General features: G+C 42.4%; 1 protein-coding gene across 1 annotated transcript in view; it reads right to left on the bottom strand.

Moving 5' to 3' along the window:
* Positions 1 to 19,302, bottom strand: part of MTUS2 (microtubule associated scaffold protein 2) — a 479,820-nt gene that overhangs the window by 250,138 nt on the left and 210,380 nt on the right. The window contains exon 4 of the mRNA XM_075919208.2: positions 7,802 to 8,008. Coding sequence (XP_075775323.2) covers positions 7,802 to 8,008 — 207 coding nt within the window. The remainder of the gene's footprint in view (positions 1 to 7,801; positions 8,009 to 19,302) is intronic.

Raw genomic sequence — 19,302 nt, 5'->3', positions numbered from 1 at the left:
CCTATATTCCTCCTTTGTTAGTTGTCCTAGTTTCCATTTTTTATATGACTCCTTTTTTATTTTGAGATCGTGCAAGATCTCCTTGTTAAGCCAAGCTGGTCTTTTGCCATATTTTCTATCTTTCCTACACAGCGGAATTGTTTGCTTTTGGGCCCTTAACAACGTCCCTTTGAAATACTTCCAACTCTCCTCAGTTGTTTTTCCCTTCAGTCTTGCTTCCCATGGGACCTTACCTACAAGTTCTCTGAGCTTATCAAAATCTGCCTTCCTGAAATCCATTACCTCAATTGTGCTGGTCTCCCTTCTACCTTTCCTTAAGATCATGAACTCTATTATTTCGTGATCACTGTCCCCTATACTGTCTTCCACTTTCAAGTTCTCAACTAGTTCCTCCCTATTTGTTAAAACCAAATCCAGAACAGCTTCTCCTCTGGTAGCTTTTTCAACCTTCTGAAACAGAAAGTTGTCTCCAATGCAGTCCAGAAACTTATTGGATAGCCTGTGCCTCGCTGTGTTAGTTTCCCAACATATGTCTGGATAGTTGAAGTCCCCCATCACCACCAAATCTTGGGCTTTGGATAGTTTTGTTAATTGTTTAAAAAAGGCCTCATCCACCTCTTCCACCTGGCTAGGTGGCCTGTAGTAGACTCCTAGCATGATATCACCCTCGTTTTTTACCCCTTTTAGCTTAACCCAGAGACTCTCTACACAGCTATCTCCTACATTCATCTCCACTTCAGTCCAAGTGTGTACATTTTTAATATACAAGGCAACCCCTCCTCCCTTTTTTCCCTGTCTGTCCTTCCTGAGCAAGCCGTACCCTTCCATACCAACATTCCAATCATGCGTCCCATCCCACCAGGTTTCTGTAATACCAATGATATCATAGTTGTATTTATTGGTTAGCAATTCCAGTTCTTCCTGCTTATTACCCATACTTCTCGCATTTGTATATAGGCATCTAAGATACTGATTTGATCTTGCCTCCCTGTTGTGCCCTGACCCTCCTTTCTCCTTCCCATTATAGGCCGTAGTCCCCCCCATTTCCAACCCATCTCCCAGTCCCGCACATGCAGCACTTACCTGTGGGCTTTGTTCACCTGCCCCCAACAAACCTAGTTTAAATTAATCTATAGTGTACCCAACAGGGCTGACAGTCACTGCAGGCCCCGTGGCAAGGTATGTGTGAGGGGGGGAAAGCCTGCTCCATGCCACTGAGAAAGGGCGAGAGCTTGGTTAGAAGGAGGGTGGGGAATAGCCAGCCCTCAGTACCTCCCAGACCACACTGCACACGCACCCAGCCCACAGAGCTGCGCAGAGCATCGCTTTGGCAGTGATTCAAAAGGAGCCATATAATTGCCAGGCCCCGGAGCAACTTCACTCCCCGCCCGCCACCTCCACTGTTGGCAGGCCTGGGTGAACCATTGACCATCTCACTTGCTTAGTAAGCAATCTCCTTATACGTTAATTCTTAAAACAGTTCAAAACCCTAGAGCAATAAAACACCTTAAAAAAATCAGCAAGAGAAATGTTTCCTCTTCCACCTTCGGGCGGAAATTCTCTGAAGTTGCCTGCTTAGTTACTACTATGCAGAATTTGGAAATCAATCTGTGTTACAGGTTCTACTGTATCTACTTATACTGCATTATAAATTATATTGTTTATAGAAATAAATACTTCAGTTGATGGAGGTCAGTATTCCTCTCTACCCACGAAGATACAGCCCTTTACATTTTTGCAGCTGTGTATTGAAAAAAATTAAAGGTCAGATTCTGCAATACTAATTGTACAATTAAACACACTGAAACCACAACAAATTGCCCACATTTAACGCTGAAATTGTTTTACATTGTCCCGATTATTAAAAGCATGCTTGCATGAAAGCAAAATTATTAACAGCTTGTTCCACCATAACAAACATTTCTGTTTAATGAGAAATACAGGACAGCGTTATTGGATACTGTGTCCACTGCATCTGAGTGAACACTAACATTTTGGTGTAGGAATTTTATGTATTGACTCACTACTATTTCACATCAAGCAAAATATGGAACAGGACATTCCATTGAAATTTCTCTAAAGTCCCTGACCCTGAGTGAAACTTGTGTCCGGCTTCAAAATAAAATATAAACATTCCAGGGCTTGATTTCCAAAAAGAAAACCATGCTCTCACTTCAACCCACCTATGGAGGAGCCATATCGTCTGTAGTACAGGCAGTCCCCGGGTTACGTACAAGATAGGGACTGTAGGTTTGTTCTTAAGTTGAATCTGTATGTAAGTCGGAACTGGCGTCCAGATTCAGACACTGCTGAAACTGATCGCCAGTTCTGACTTACATACAGAATCAACTTAAAAACCCCAGGCGTCCCCAAGTCAGCTGCTGCTGAAACTGATCAGCAGCTGATTCCAGGAAGCCCGGGGCAGAGCAACTCTGCCTGGGGCTTCCTGTAGTCAGCGCTGGTCAGTTTCAGCAGAAGCTGACTTGGGGATGCCTGGGGCAGAGGCTGACCAGCAGCGGCTGAATCAGGACCTGGGGCAGAGCAGCTGGGGTGCTGCCGGGTTGGTCCAGTAGTGCCCAGAGCGGGCGCTGCAGGACCAATCAGCAGTGCCCCAGCTGCTCTGCCCCAGAGTCCAAAACAAAAGCCTGGTCTGCTGGGGGGGGAGAGCACACTAGCTGCGCCCCCCCCCCAGCAGACCAGGGACACGGGGAGCAGAGCCGCAGCGGCAGCGGGGTGCCGCGCCTCTGAGGCTTTGCTCTGGCAAAGCCTCAGAGGCGAGGGACCCCCCCGCGGCTGCGGCTTCAGTCCGGGAGCCTGTGGTCTGCTGGGGACGGTCCCCAGCAGACCACAGGCTCCCGGACTGAAGCCGCAGCCGCGGGGGGGTCCCGCGCCTCTGAGGCTTTGCCAGAGCAAAGCCTCAGAGGCGCGGGGAACCGCCGCTGCTGCCGCTTCAATCTGGGTGCCTGTGGTCTGCTGGGGACGGTCCCCAGCAGACCACAGGCTCCCGGACTGAAGCTGCTGCCGCTTCAATCTGGGTGCCTTTGGTCTGCTGGGGACCGTCCACAGCAGACCACAGGCACCCAGATTGAAGCGGCAGCAGCGGCGGTTCCCCGCGCCTCTGAGGCTTTGCTCTGGCAAAGCCTCAGAAGCGCGGGAACCTGCCCGGTGCCCCTGGTCTGCTGGAGACGGTCTCCAGCAGACCAGGGGCACCGGAGCAGCTTACGAACGGGGCTTTCTCGCCCCGACTTCCGGGGCGAGAAAGCCCCGTTCGTAAGTGCGGATCCGACGTAAGTCGGGGACTGCCTGTACTTCAGTAATAATCCAGATGGACACAATGATCAAAATCAGTTCTAAATAATGTCTCAACCCAACTGGGACTCTTGCTATTTAATCCAGTCTCCCAGGGAAATGGTGAATACACAGTCTGATCTTGCAACATGCCTGGAGCTCAACAAACTCTGTTCCAAGGGGTAGTGAGGACTGATTCCACCCAACATCTTCCCCAGACCTTAGAAATAAAACCCTAGGGCCTATCAGACTGAGTGTCTGATGGCGAATGCTGATCTCAGTGCATGTATTTATTCCAGCAGAGTTGGTTTAGTGAATGAAGAGAGGTGGTCTCTCAGACTATGTCTATACTATCAACTAGGGATGTGATTCAGCTCATTACACATGCTCACACGAATTTTCACAGAGTTAGTGTGAGTGTAAACAGAAATCAAAACAAAGCTACAGTTGCAAGCATAGTAAAGTGGCTAGATGGGAAGAGCCACCAACTGATATATTCAGGGGAAATCCCTGGGCTAAAACTTTAGTTACAAAAGGAAAAAAACACTTAACAGCTCAGGCATCAGTTCCAAATTCCAAAATAAGGAAAAACAACAGATCCTGATGGATTATCTAAACTTTTCCCTCTTTACACATCATAAGAAGTCTGTTCTTGGAGAGAGATGGACCTCCTATCTCCTTCAGTCTTGGAAGAAACCTCTCTAAATGTCAAACAAAGAAACAGAGAAAACTCCTCTTTTACGGTTTGAAATTCCTACCTGCATTGTTATTGGCTGACTACCTGATACCTGGCTAGGTAAAGGAGACATAGTTAAGCCCTTAGTGCTGGTCAGCACTCCTGATTTCACAGCATCCTTTTATAACCTATATCTCAAAGGGTGGGACACTTGCCGGGGGGTGTCGGGGAATGGGAAAGAAACGCAGGTTTGATTTCTCCTGTCTGGAGCAGGTCCTTAAATTCAGGTGTCCACATTGCCAGGCAGGTGCTCTAGTCATAAGGCAATTGGCTATTCTGGGGTGAGCTGCTCTCAGTCTCTCCTTTTGAAACCACTGCATGTTTTATAAATATCTAAATATGTATTGGGCCAAAGAGCAAGAGCAATGAGAAAGACTCCATAACTTGGTGACTAAGACACTTGCCTGAGAACTGTGGATTCAAATCCCTCCTCTGAACTGAGCTGAGAGAAGATGTGGACTTTTCCAATCTGAGGACAAATCCCACACATTTTCTGACCCAAACCAAATATTTTCCCAGATCTTGACAGTACTTTAAAAAAAAATTATTTGCTCTACTCACAACAAACAAGAAATCACCTTACAGGGACCTGTCTGAGTGAAAAAGAGAGCACCTCAAATGTATTTCTGTTTATGAGAATCAGCAAGCATGCAGTCTTTATCCACTGCCATAACAAGATTATAGGCCAAGGAAACCAGAACAGGATCTGTGCCATACCCAGGCTTAAAGCTTTCAGAAAAATCGAGATATTGAGAATATGGGGCAATGCTAGAGCTCTCATACCACAACCTCACTAATACATTTCTCCAGATAAGGAATGTTACACATCTCCTTAAACTAGATAATCATATTTCAAGCCATTTATCTGTGTAGAGGTTATTTAATTAATCCATTTTAATTTGCCAAAATTAAACAGTAGTATAGTTGCTTTGGAAAATAACATGACCAATAGGTACCACTACAAGAACCAGCACCTTAAAACATCCAATGGTAGAGAAAAATGAGATGGGATCACTTGAGGAAAAGATTATCTAGATTTAATATCATCCTTTCTTCTATGTCCCTTCTCTCTGCAATTATAGATCTCTGCTTTCAGAAACAGTACTTTACCATTTGCTGAAAAGAATGCATGTTTAGTTCACTAAGACAGATATCAGATCCACAACTATTGTATATTTGGATATCTGATCTCCACAATTTACTGTATATTTGAACTGCTAAGGTGTTTTCAATACTATTTTATGTTCCTGATGCGCAATGGTGCTGCTTAAATGGGAAATCATGTTATCTTTAAAGATTTATAAAGATTCATCATTTAGCACTCTGCACCCCACTGAGGCAGCATATAAATATTCAAAGTTTACCCTCTGCTCAGCAAATTAATCTGATTTAGTTACATCTTATAGTCCAAGTTAGTAATTATCAAATCAGCTATTTATATTAAATGAAACCACTCTTCCAATGGACAGCACAGGAAAATAAATCATTTGTCCTGTTAAGATTTGTTAAGTAATTTCCCCCCTCCCTTTCTATTTTGTGCTATGGCTTCAATACTCAGGTACCTTGGTGACCTTTGGGATACAAACCTCACTGGAACAGAATAAACGTTAGTCTAATTCAAGCACGTTAGACTCCAATTTCCTTGATCTATAGAGTGTGTTCAAGAAGAGTTGGGAGAGTTTCAATCTGATAATATTTCTATTACATTAACTATTCAACATCAAGGAAATCAATGCAAAATCTCCTATTAGCTATTTAGAAATAAATCCATCTGACCAAGTTTAAAGTTATCCATAATGGATTGAAGACAAAATAAAAACAGGTTTTGCTTCCAGTCCAGTAGTCTCCAGGTTACTAGACATCTCAAGTACAGACACCGTGCTTGGAAGATTATACAATAATAAAAATTCCACCACTTTGTCCTTTAAGAAAAGGATTTTTCCATGCATTCAGATGAGGGGAAGACTGTTCTTCACCCTTCTCAACTGCAAAAAGTGATCTAGTGGTCTAATCGTGGGCAACACTATGGGCCTGGGAAACAAAGTTTCTATTTTTGGTTTTGCCCTGGAGTAAAAAACTCAGCTGGTAATAGGTAACAACCGATAGTTACAGATGGATCCAGTTAAATCCCCAATTTGAAACACAGAAATTTCAGTGTTGTTCAGAAATCATAACATGAATCTAAATTTGAATTGTACAAATGGTACAGTCTTTAAACAAATAGTCTGAATTAAAGTCTCTGATCCAAACATCTCTACAAAACCTTTGAGGTGTTGGAAAGCTGGATCCAGGTGTTGTGGACCAAGTCCATCACCACATACAAATTAAGTTGCCTCTCTATTTCAAACTCATCAAACATTGGATTCAACTGCCTGCCTGTCATATGACTTCTTCCAAAGTTTATGGGGTTTTGTACTCCTTAGAATATACACAAGATTGTGATCACAATTTCATCAGCATAAATCTAGAGTAAACATGCTAAAATCAAAGGACTCAGAGAATTAACTAAAATGAAAATATTTTAATATAAGATGTTGGAATTATAGTTAACATCGACTAAGGTTGTATTATATCTGTACACATGTAGTTTCTAGCAGGAATGTGGTAGCTTGGATTAAATTAGCGGTGACCATTCCCCCCTTCCCCAGGCCATAATTACCAAACAAATGGTGAATTTTATGAATGCACAAACTTGGTGCAAAAACCAAAAAACTTCACAACAAAAGAATATTCATTATGAAACAAGTAAGAAAAAAGAAGAGTCTACCAGTGCAATAAGGATTCTAGCATTATGCATTTGTTTTCTGCATTTCAATGACCCCATATAAAAAAAGTGCAAAGAAGAAATCCTGAGGATTTTTGGGTATTTTTGTTTTTATTTACTGTAGATCATCTATATTTAATATAAAATCTAAAAGATATAAGACCCAAGAGCATCCTAAAGCTTCTGGAATTTTATGCAATCTGGCACATTCAATCTGAATCACATGAAGACTGATAACAGTTGCTTTGAAATTGACACGGTTCAGGCTGAAACCAGTCTTCAAAGAAAATCTTGCATTGAAAATCCTCAATCCCCATTTATGTTCCGAGCCCTTGGCATGTATGTATTTCACAAGGAGTGCACACTTCAGCCTGCATTATTTAGTCCTTAATAAAATTAACATTAGCTACAGAAAACAGGATTTGAGATGACATTTCAGCCAACGGATCTTTCCAAAACCGAAGACGAGGCCACAGCTAAGAAACCAATTCTGATCCTATTTTGTACCCTTAGCATTATTTGATTAACTTGCTAAACCTCGTTTAACACATAACACATTAAGATTTGCGTGGAAAAAAAGTAAATGAGAAAGAATGTATTATTGAGTTCATAATAACATTCCCCCTAAAATGCCTGTCTTCCATGATTGCAATGTGCTGACCAAAGACATCCACTGTATTTATTTATTTCAGCTTATAAGAAGGAAAATTCTCAAATAGGTAAAAATAGATTATAAAAACTAATTCAGTACATCCTTTAAAGCAATTTTCTCTGCAACGGGAAGAGCAATCCCCTCTATGCAATTTATCTGTAGTAATTATTCATCCACCATTATTTATTAAACATTTTCAAACTGGAAAATCAGAAGTTTAAATCCCCCAACCTTATGGAAAAGAAGAGACTGTTAATGTGTCATGAGAATTAAACTAACCCTTTCACCCATGCCCCCTTTTGAGCATTTCTGGGATGCATCTTTTAAATATTAAAAAAATAACACTTTTTCTATGACTTACGGTTGGTTGTTCTGCTTTGATCACTCTGAACGCTGTCATTTGACTGGTTGCTTGACACAGAGGATACACTTGAGCTCCTGACAAAACCAAATGCTGCCAGCTTAGCTGCTGGCAAGCGTGAATAGCCAGGAGGCCGAAGTCCAGATTGACATGGCTTGGGGAGATTGGATTTTGCAGCATTTGGGCATGGGCCATTTTTTAGGTCAACTGAAAAAAAGAAACAAAAAAAGTATTAAAATTGCAAAACCAGGACATGTCACAGAATACTTAAAATAAATCAATAAATTGATACAACATGAAAGTGAACATGTGTTTTAAAAGCTGCCTAAACTGCACGGGTGTCTTGGCCTCGCTGGTGCCAACTATATATTTAAAACAATTACAGTGAAATACACTGAAAATCTGAGAGGGTATAAAGTCAAAATCCCATCCAACTAATGGACTAACAAGCAAATAAAATCTTTTATAAACAAAGTTATTGGATCACTTTCTGCAGTTAAATCCTATTTTAGCTCTGTGAACTAAAATAATTTTAAAAATCAATATATAGATGATGTGATTTTGGAAGCTACATGATGAAACATTGTATCAACAATGGCAGCATTCCCACAAAGAAAAGGATTCTTTAAAAGCCAGATAAAGTTGCTAAATGAACTCACCCACACACCCACACTCTTAAAAAAAGGAAATGTTCACATCACATTCCAAGGCTAGATGGAATCACTGAAGAAATTTATTCTGGCCTTCTTTAACACTTACCACAGATTGTTCCAAAATAATGTCAAATCCTGAATTAAAAATTGCCAGTGATGGAGACTCCACCGCAACTCCCTTACGAAGTTGTTCTAATGGTTAATTATGTTAATTGTTAAAAAGTTGTGCCTTATTTCCAATCTGAATTTGTCCACTGTCATGTTTCGAGACATCAAATACGAAAGGAGCCAGAAGACACCAAGGACAAGCTCTAGCTCTAACTTTATTATACACAAAACAGTAAAGAAAAGTAATGCAAAGTTCCATAGATCTAGTCCAATGAATGGGGTAGTTAACACAGACAATCTAATAACACCTATACCTAGGACACAACACAAGATATTCAACTTTAAGGATATTGATACACATGTACTTATTTCTATAAATCATGCACAGTTCCACCATTAGCAAGCTTATGATTGTCGGATGGAAGGTTGCATCCTCTTTCTTTCCCCATGAACAGAGGCATCCACAATGCATTTGCTGATAGGAACAGGTTCAGCTTCTAGTTGTAACAAGTAAGGGGACACCTTACCCAGTCTCTCCCACTGATTATCTTTTCTACACCTATATTTGTACTCGACTTGGTCATTCTAATAATATCTACCAATTGATTATGTATTGTATAAGATATCAATTATGCCTACATTTGAGGTACATCCTGCCAGGATATTGCAAAAACTATGTGCTTAGTTACCTGTTTTATGGCTGTATCTGCCTTTTTGCTTATCAGAAATGAAATGTACCAGTACCAGTTCACTCCTGGTTCTCTTGTCTAGTCATGCTGTACCATGTTGGATATTCATGATTATGCAAAAACATTCCTACCTCAAAGCTCCGCCCCCCAGTTCTGTAGACACCAGAACTGGAGACAGTCTTCCAGCAGCAGTTGTACTGGTTACAAGCACAGAGGTAAAATAACGTCTCTCTTCCTACTCGAGAGATCCCTGTTTATGCATCCAAAGCCTGAATTAGCCCTTTTGGCCACAGCATCACACTGGGTCCTCATGTTCAGCTGATTATCCATCACAATGCCCACATTTTTTCCAGAGTTGCTGCTTCCGCCACCCTTGTAAGTATGGCCTACATTCTTTGTTTCTGCCATTGTGTAAGTGTGACCTTACACATAAGGGATGCTTAGTACACCTTCACCACCACTTCAACTGTCAGAATTCTCCCTGATATGGAAGTTTCAACCTAAGCAGATGAAGTTTGGCTAAGTTCTAAACATCTGAAAACAAGAGTTTAAAATGGAATATATTAGGCAACCTCAGCAATAGACATTGTCACCAGCTGTACCTCTAGAGTAATTATGGGTATGTATACACTACCCTCCTAATTCGAACTAGGAGGGTAATGTAGGCATACCGCACTTGCAAATGAAGCCCGGGATTTGAATTTCCCGGGCTTCATTTGCATAAAGCCGGCCGGCACCATTTTTAAATGCCAGCAGTTCGAACAGGTTGTATCAGGTTGTATCAACAGGTGCGTTGTAAGCAAAAGTCATGAAGTCATTCTGCCGCTCTACTCTGCACTAGTTAGGCCTCAGCTGGAGTACTGTGTCCAGTTCTGGGCACCACATTTCAAGAAAGATGTGGAGAAATTGGAAAGGGTACAGAGAAGAGCGACAAGGTATAGAGAACATGACCTATGAAGCCAGGCTTCATGAACTGGGCTTGTTTAGTTTGGAAAAAAGAAGATTAAGGGGGGACATGATAGCGGTTTTCAAATATCTAAAAGGGTGTCACAAGGAGGAAGGCGAAAATTTGTTCCTCTTGGTTTCTGAGGACAGGACAAGGAGTAATGGGCTTAAAGTGCAGCAGGGGAGGTTTAGATTGGACATTAGGAAAAAATTCCTAACTGTCCGGGTGGTCAAATATTGGAATAAATTGCCAAGGGAGGTGGTGGAATCTCCCTCTCTGGAGATATTTAAGAACAGGTTAGATAGACATCTGTCAGGGATGGTGTAGACGGAGCTTGATCCTGCCTTGAGGGCGGGGGGCTGGACTCGAAGACCTCTCGAGGTCCCTTCCAGTCCTATTATTCTATGATTCTATGAACCCCGTGCCGCGCGGCTACACGCGGCACGGAGTAGCTAGTTCAGATTAGGCTTCCTAATCCGAACTAGTTGTACTCCTCGTAGACATACCCTTGGATAGCTGTTAACTGATCATCCTTCTTCATTCCACTTCTAAACTTTTTGTTAAATGCTATGGCTCAGCCAAACTTTTCTAGACAACTCAGAAATGTTTCATAACTATCCCAAATTATCTTTAACTAGGGATATAGATATGGAGTTTGACTTTTGTTTGAAAAGCATAAAAAGTCTGGATGCTAATCCAAATTAGATCTAATCTATGCAAACCCTTTTAGAATACAAACTTTGATTAAAAACATGCAAGAACATTTTTTCTTCTAAGTTGTCTATTATTTCCTTCTTCCAGTTAGGCTGAAAATACTGCAGTTCTCTCCTGATATTTTGGAAATTTCAGGTTTCCATCTCTTTTGGACTCTAGGGGTATGTCTACATAACAGTGTTATTTTGGAATAACTGATGTTATTCTGAAATAATAAAGAGCGTGTCTACACTACAAGCCTTTATTTCGAAATAATGTTGAACTGGAGGACTTCTTACTCCAACTTCTGTAACCCTCATTTTATGAGGAGTAAGGGAAGTCAATCAGAGAGCTTTACACACTTGGGCTATGTCTAGACTGCAAGCCTCTTTCGAAAGAGGCTCTTTCGAAAGATACTTTCAAAAGAGCCTCTTTCGAAAGAGAGCGTCTAGACTGCACGTTGAACTTTCGAAAAAGCGGCTTGCTTTTTCGAAAGAAAGCATCCAGTGAGTCTGGATGCTCTCTTTCGAAGAAGCCCTATTTACATTGAAAAATGCCTTCTTTCGAAAGAGGAACTTTCGAAAGAAGGCGTTCTTCCTCGTGAAATGAGGTTTACCGCCATCGAAAGAAAAGCCGCGTTCTTTCGATTTAATTTCGAAAGAACGCGGCTTGAGTCTGGACGCAGGGGAAGTTTTTTCTGAAAAAGGCTACTTTTCCCGAAAAAACCCCTGAGTCTGGACACAGCCTTGGGTAGTATTATCAGGCAAGATGGAGGCATCAGAAGCAATATCCAGAGCAGACTCAGTAAAGCCAGAAATGTCTTCATGAGTCTGAATGCTGTATGGAAGCCATTATAGTACAGCATCCATACCAAACTGAAATTTTATCAGAGCTGTGTTTTATCAACACTATTATATGGATCAGAATGCTGGCAGATGACAGAGTACCACCTTAATAAATTGTCGACTTTTCACACCAGAAGTCTTCAGAGGATCCTCCATATTTTTTGGCCAAGAATATTTCCTGGGGGAGGGATAGCTCAGTGGTTTGAGCATTTGCCTGGTAAACCCAGGGTTGTGAGTTCAAGCCTTGTGGAGGCCATTTAGGAATTTGGGGCAATAATTCCATCAGGGGTGGTACTTGGTTCTGTTATGAAGGCAGGGGACTGGACTGGATGACCTTTCAAGGTTCCTTCCAGTTCTAGGAGATAGGCAATCTCCATTATAAAATAATTTCAAATCAGGACCTCGTGCAAACAAGATGATAGGGCTAACATCATTATGAAAAGATGCTGGAGATGGATTGGGCAAGTGCTCAAGAAAGATAGAAACTGAAGTGAAGCGGAAATGACAATGACCCAAGACAATATGGCACCAGACAGCTGAAGTAGAAATGAAGAGCATGAAACACACTTGGGGCACTATTGAGAGGCTGGACAGAGACAGAGAGAAGTAGAGGACCTTTGTTGCTGCCCTATACACCAGTGGGTATGAAGGGAAGTCAAAGGAAGAGTGTTCTTCCTTCAACTTCCTGCTGTGTAGACAGCACCTAAACCTGAGTTAAGCTATTTCAACTTATGCTATGTAATTGATTTAGCTGAAGTTGCTTAATTCAACTTTAGCCCTGCTATGTAGAGGAACCCTAAGTGTGCAAATCCATAAGAAAGTGAAAAAGAAGAAAATTTTAAAAATAAATTTTCCAAAACATTCTGAAAAGTTGAATTCTAGAAATGTAGAAAAATGTAGGGTCTGTATGTGGGTAAGAAACTTGTGATATTTCTGAATCCACCCCTACTTCCATCTGTCGTCAAAGTTCTTCAAGGAAGTAGTGAGATGTTTAAAAGCCACCAGGGTTATACATTTATTCAATCAAAATTTTCACCAAATTTGTCCCAGCTCCTCTCCCCACTTTGTGAAACTGCTTTAGGGTATGTCTACACTATCCACCCAAGTTCGAACTAGGGTGACTAATGTAGTCATTTGAACTTGCAAATGAAGCCCGGGATTAAAATTGAAGAATATTTCAAATTAAGTATATTCATAATTGTATAGGGGAAAATGGGAATAAACTGCTCAGCAAGAAATACACCATTTGTATTTTCACAATATTTAAATTCAATATTTAAATCCACCACTAAATTATATAGGTCGTAGCTTTTATTATGTTTAATTAGGGATTATTGTTTGACAAGACTCTATGGAAAAGAAAAATAACTCTGAACAGAAAAATAGTTTTAAGTGATATTGGAATTTGACTTATACTTGTGTATTTCAGCACAATAATACTAACCAGATTTTTTTAAGGAAAACAATTCTTTTGATGTAAAAATATATGTAAAGCTATGTAAAACTCCCCCAATCTGTTTTTTAAATGATTTCCTTTAAGTTACTCGACATAAGAGTAAAAGAGTTATCCACTAAGCCAATAAAGGGATTTACATGGAAATCTCCTAATTTAGAAAAACATTTAATAACTTCTCAAGATTTTAGGTAAGTACTAAGATTTAAGAACCCAGCTGTTTAAGTGTAAAGTCTTTTTAAGAGGTCACCAGAAGACCACGGGAACACGTGCACACACAAAAGTTTTTTGCTTTTATACTTGCACACTATTTTGGTAACTAGTGTATTTTGCAGGAGCTCTACTTGCTCACCTTTTTGCCCCTGACTTATTATATGAAAATACACCACAATTTCTTTCATGCAGTTCCTAGTGTTTGATCTGATGTATCACAATTTGCACTGCTGGACTTGAACAAAGTGCTCAGCTACTAACCTACGCTATCCTTCCATAGTGCTACCACCATGATCTGGAGTGACCATCCCCTAGAAACTGAGAGGATAATCAGGTCTCTTTGGGCTATTAAATCCTTTCAGCCTAATTTTCCACTGCCTTGTAGCATGTGTAGGTGCCATTTAGACCTGTGTAAAATGAGCCCAAGACACCCCTCTAGGCTGCTGGCCTGTCTCCCTGACCCATGAGTTACTTGCTGCCAGGTCCCAAGTCTTTCATGACCCCTCCTCCAGACCACTGTTTTATTCTTTACCCATAAAACTTCAGCCCCTCCCCCAAAAATCAGAAGACAATTTTTCTTCCCAGTATGGGCTACAGCTCCCCAAGACTTTTCTCCTTGTCTCTCTTAGCACTAGAACTGGGACTTGCCCTTCCCTTTCCCTCTTTCACGGCCTATAGCAGGAACTCATCTGCCTGCTGCAGCTCCTCTCTCAACAGTAGGGACATAGCCACAAGTGGACCTGAGTGGGCCTCAGCCCACCACTTTGTATCCAGGCCCGCCCATCAGCTCGCCCAGCGCTCCAGCCGCAGAGTGGGGCTGTAGTTTGCCTCCCATCTCTCCTGTCCCGCTCTCCTCCTAATTCTTGCCCACTCACCCAAAGTCAGGGCCCACCCAGGTGGGCCACTTACTGGCTTTTATAATCACTTAATTGCTTTCCAGGTGGGGTTTATACTTGACCAGGGCTAGCAGGCCTCCAGCTCCCTGACCTTGAAAGGGAGACTGACCTGTTACAATGACCAAATGAGAATTCTTCACTCATACCACACATAGGGGAGAGACAGATTCCTTAGACTGCACTCCAACAAAGGGAGCTACCTAAGTTAGCCAACAAGAGATGTGTGTGCTAAACCCCATCTCTCAGAGACAGGTGCCTAAATTGGGATTGCAAGGGGTTTGCTCATCGCTGTTAATGATGCACGAGTAGGGGAAGATAGATGTTCCTCCACCTAGTCACATACAGGTCCTGATAGGATAGCGGGTTCAGAGGCTGCCTAACTTAGATGTTGCCAAACAGCTGGTGGAGGACTTCCTTTTAGCCCAGTGGTTTGGGTACTCATATAGGACACTGGAGATGCCTGGTTCAAGTCACTGCTCTGCCTGAAGACAAGAAATTGGAAGAGGGATGTTCCACCGCTCTGGTAAGTGTGCTAAGCACTTTAATTAAATGTTAGCTGATCACGTAAAGAGTGAGACCGACAGCAGTTAGAGCAGGAGGGTCAGACATTGGAAGAGGCGGCATCCACACTTTGTTGGGTACCAGTACTGATACCAAAGATGGCAGCGGTAAGAGAACAGTGCCTGGATGGAGATCTTGTAATAGTGCCATGGATGAGAAGCTCTAGGCTCTTTTAATTCTCATCTGGCAGCACCAGGATACTGCCCCGATAGGAACAAGTATGGGAAAATGTCTTCTGGCTCCAGTGCACTGGTGTGCAAACACCTGAAGTGGAATGGACACATGCAAGCTCTCCCAGAAGAACTAAGTTATTTTAAAGGAGCAGCTTTCATTTTAATAAAAATCTGCCAACATAAGCTAACAAAACAGGCAAACATTTTTCCAGCCATCTGATGGCCTGAAACTAATTACAGAATTAAGTATTGTTGCCTGCACATTGCATGAGTCAGTTTCTGTGACACTTCAGCTGTCTCTGTCTGGGAACGAGAAAGTTTTTGCAGGTGGAATAGTGATAGAGATGTAGCCGTGTTAGTCTGGGGTAGCTGAAGCAAAATGCAGGACAATGTAGCACTTTAAAGACTAACAAGATGGTTTATTAGATGATGAGCTTTCGTGGGCCAGACCCACTTCCTCAGATCAAATAGTGGAAGAAAGTAGTCACAGCCATATATACCAAAGGATACAATTAAAAAAAATGAACAAATATGAAAAGGACAAATCACATTGCAGAACAGGAGGGGGATGCAGGGGGGGGGGAGAGGAAGGAAGGTAAGTGTCTGTGAATTGATGATATTAGAGGTAGAGAGAGTGGGATGTTTGTGAGTTAATGGTATTAGAGGTGATAATTGGGGAAACCATCTTGGTAATGGGTGAGATAGTTCAAATGTTTGTTGAGTCCTTTTTGGAAAGTGTCGAATTTTAACAAGAATGACAGTTCAGAGGATTCCCTTTCAAGTGCAGATGTAAAAGGTCTTTGTAGCAGAATGCAGGTGGTTAAGTCATTGAGAGAGTGTCCTTTCTGGTTAAAATGGCAAGAAACTGTTTTCTCTTTGTGATCTTGTCTGATATCTGTTTTGTGGGCATTAATCCTTTGGCGAAGTGTCTGAGATGTTTGTCCAATGTACATAGCAGACGGACACTTTCGGCACATGATAGCATAGATTATATTTCTGGATGCGCAGGAATATGTGTTCTTGATCTTATAACTCACTTGGTTAGGTCCAATAATGGTATCAGCAGAATGAATATGTGGACAAAGCTGGCAACGGGGTTTGTTGCAAGGGAAGGTACCGGGGTTGGTATTAGTGTGGTATGTCCTGTGGTGGTTGGTAAGAATCATCTTGAGGTTAGGTGGTTGTCTATAGGAGACTATGGGTCTGTCTCCCAGAGCCTCTTTGAGTATGGTATCCTGTTCCAATATAGGCTGTAGTTTATTGATAATGTGTTGGACAGGTTTAAGTTGGGGGTTGCAGGTGATGACAAGTGGTGTTCTATTGTTGGTTTTCTTGGGTCTGTCTTGAAGTAGATGGTTTCTAGGTATTCGTCTGGCTCTTTCAATTTGCTTTTTTATTTCTCTGGGTGGGTAGTTGAGGTTTATAAATGCTTGGTAGAGATCCTGAAGCTTCTGGTCTCTGTCAGTGGGATTAGAGCAGATGCGGTTGTATCGAAGGGCTTGGCTATAGACGATGGATCATGTGGTGTGTTCTGGATGGGAGCTGGAAGCATGTAGGTAACTGTATGAGTCGGTGGGTTTTCTGTAGAGAGTGGTGTCTAATTTTCCATTGTTGATTTGTACGGTGGTGTCCAGGAAGTGGATCTCTCGTGTAGAATGGTCCAGGCTGAGGTTGATGGTGGGGTGTAGGTTGTTGAAATCTCTGTGGAATATCTCCAGTGTTTCTTGGCCATGCGTCCAGATCATAAAGATGTCATCGATGTACTGTAGGTAGAGGAGGAGTGAAAGGGGACGGGAGTTGAGGAAACGTTGTTCTAGGTCAGCCATAAAGATGTTAGCATACTGTGGGGCCATGCGTGTACCCATGGCTGTGCCGCTAATCTGGAGGTATAAATTGTTCTCAAACTGGAAATAATTGTGGGTGAGAACAAAGTTACATAGGTCTGCTATCAGGTTGGCAGTAGTGTCCTCAGGGATAGTGTTTCTAATTGCTTGTAATCCGTCTTCATGTGGGATGTTGGTATATAGAGCTTCTACATCCATGGTGGCAAGGATGGTATTATTGGGGAGGTTATCGATGTTTTGTAGTTTCCTTAGGAAGTCAGATCTTAGCCGCACTGAACACCATGCCATCCAGAGTCTCAAAAACAACTTGGACATTGTAATCAAACCAGCTGACAAAGGGGGTGCTGTGGTCATTATGAATAAGACCGACTATAACCAGGAGGCAACCAGACAACTCTCGAACACCACATTTTACAAACCTCTCCCCTCTGATCCCACCTTGGAATACCAAAAGAAACTACACTGTCTCCTTAAAAGCCTCCCCATAGCTACTCGGGAACAAATCCACACAGAATCACCTTCTGACCCCCGACCAGGATTGTTCTATCTACTTCCCAAGATCCATAAACCTGGGCACCCCGGATGTCCAATCATCTCTGGTATTGGCACGCTCACTACTGGTCTATCCAGTTATGTAGACACTCTTCTCAAACCCTTTGTAACCAATACCCCCAGCTATCTCCGAGACACTACTGACTTCCTAAGGAAACTACAAAACATCGATAACCTCCCCAATAATACCATCCTTGCCACCATGGATGTAGAACATTGTTTTTGCAGGTGGTCATTGATAACACAAGACAGATGTGCCTTGGGAGCCTCAAGGAAACTTCCAAGGAATCATTTTCTATGCATTTGTGCCACTTGTAAACTACATCTCCATACATGCAGATAACTAAATAATAACTTCCAAGAGAACTCTCTGAAATCTGAACATGATTCAGCTAAAACACACAATAAGTTAAAGACAATAGAAGTGTATGTTTCTGTATGTATAAAAAGTAACTGTAGCTCAACTATTCAAACCCTTCCTGAAATTCAGGATCTTTCAGTTTTTGTGATGCATTTCTTCCCAAAGATTTCCCCACAGCAGGGACATTAAAGTGGATTTTCCAAATCCCAGGCCAGAAACTTAACCTCTTCACCCAACATACACATATTCTCACTTCCTTTTCAACACCTTGAACTGAAATTAAACCCTTACATTTTGTATTTAAATATTGGACTATTCAACATAAAATCAGTTTTAATGAAAATAGTCAAGTTTTTCTTTTCACTCCAATGATGAAAAAAACATTAAAAACTTGAAAAAAACCCACAAAATGGAACTGACATTCTCCACCTAGCTCTGTTACCCCATGTTAAAGATGGGGAAACTGAGGCTTTGGGAGGGAGTTTGGGTGCAGGAAGCATAAGGGGTGGGGTTCGGATGGGATGCAGGGACGCACATGCTGGCAGCAACCATGGGGAGCAAGTGGCAGGAAGGACCTATAACCCCACTGCACTTCCAGGGATGTGGTGGCAGGGTCCCACTGGGGAATTTTAAATTGCCTTGGGGGAGCAGGTGGGGCCAGAGGACATACAGGGTTGAGGGAGCAAGGACTGCAGGGGGAGGCACCAGCACGCAGTGAATTTTGGTGGAGCTCGGTCCCAGACCAGGACTGTTCCGGGCCCATGTAACTCAATGCCTATGCCTAATCACTCAATTGCAGGTTGTCAAGAACACCTGGTCAGAAAGGGACATTGGTGGCTCCAGCTGGCTCCACTGAATGGGCCATTCAAAGTCCAGTTAGCCATGCAATGGGGACAAGGGGCTAACCCAGGGTCCTTACCTGTCCAAGTTCCATTCCAGGAAACAACTCCCAGAAACAGCCTCTAGGTCCGTGCAGCCCCCAGGCAAACTGCACGCTGCCCCCACCCCAACTGATGGCTCTGAAACTCCCATTGGCTGAGAGCCACACCCATAAAGAAGCAGCACGGGCAGCACCTGTGGGCATGAGCGTAGAGTGCCAAGCTTTGTTGGCTGCCCATGAACCTATGGGCCACAGAGACCTGGCAGCCACTTCCTAGTAGCACTGGGACCCCACACCCACTTCTGCACCTCAGCTTCCTGCTCTAGCATGTACTGTCACCCCTCACCAAAATTACCTCTCGGAACCCATATCAACACACACATACCAAAACCCTACCCCAGCCCTTAGCCCCCTCCTGTATCTCAAACTCCTCAGCCCTAGCTCCACTCCAGAGCCCGCATCCCCAGCCAGAGTCCACACACCCCCATACACACCCTAACCTCCAACTCCAGCCCAGAAAAAGTGAGTGGGGGTGGGCATGAGTGAAGATATGTCTACACTGCACACTTATTTCGAAATAAGCTATTCTGGAAGAAATACTCCAAAATAGTTTATTTTGAAATAGCACATCTAC

The sequence above is a fragment of the Pelodiscus sinensis genome, chromosome 1 (assembly GCF_052426305.1).
Source record: "Pelodiscus sinensis isolate ZL-2025 chromosome 1, ASM5242630v1, whole genome shotgun sequence".
In the NCBI taxonomy this organism is placed as follows: domain Eukaryota; kingdom Metazoa; phylum Chordata; order Testudines; family Trionychidae; genus Pelodiscus; species Pelodiscus sinensis.
The sequence above is the reverse complement of the archived record's forward strand: the minus strand, read 5'-3'. Positions and strand labels throughout refer to the sequence as shown.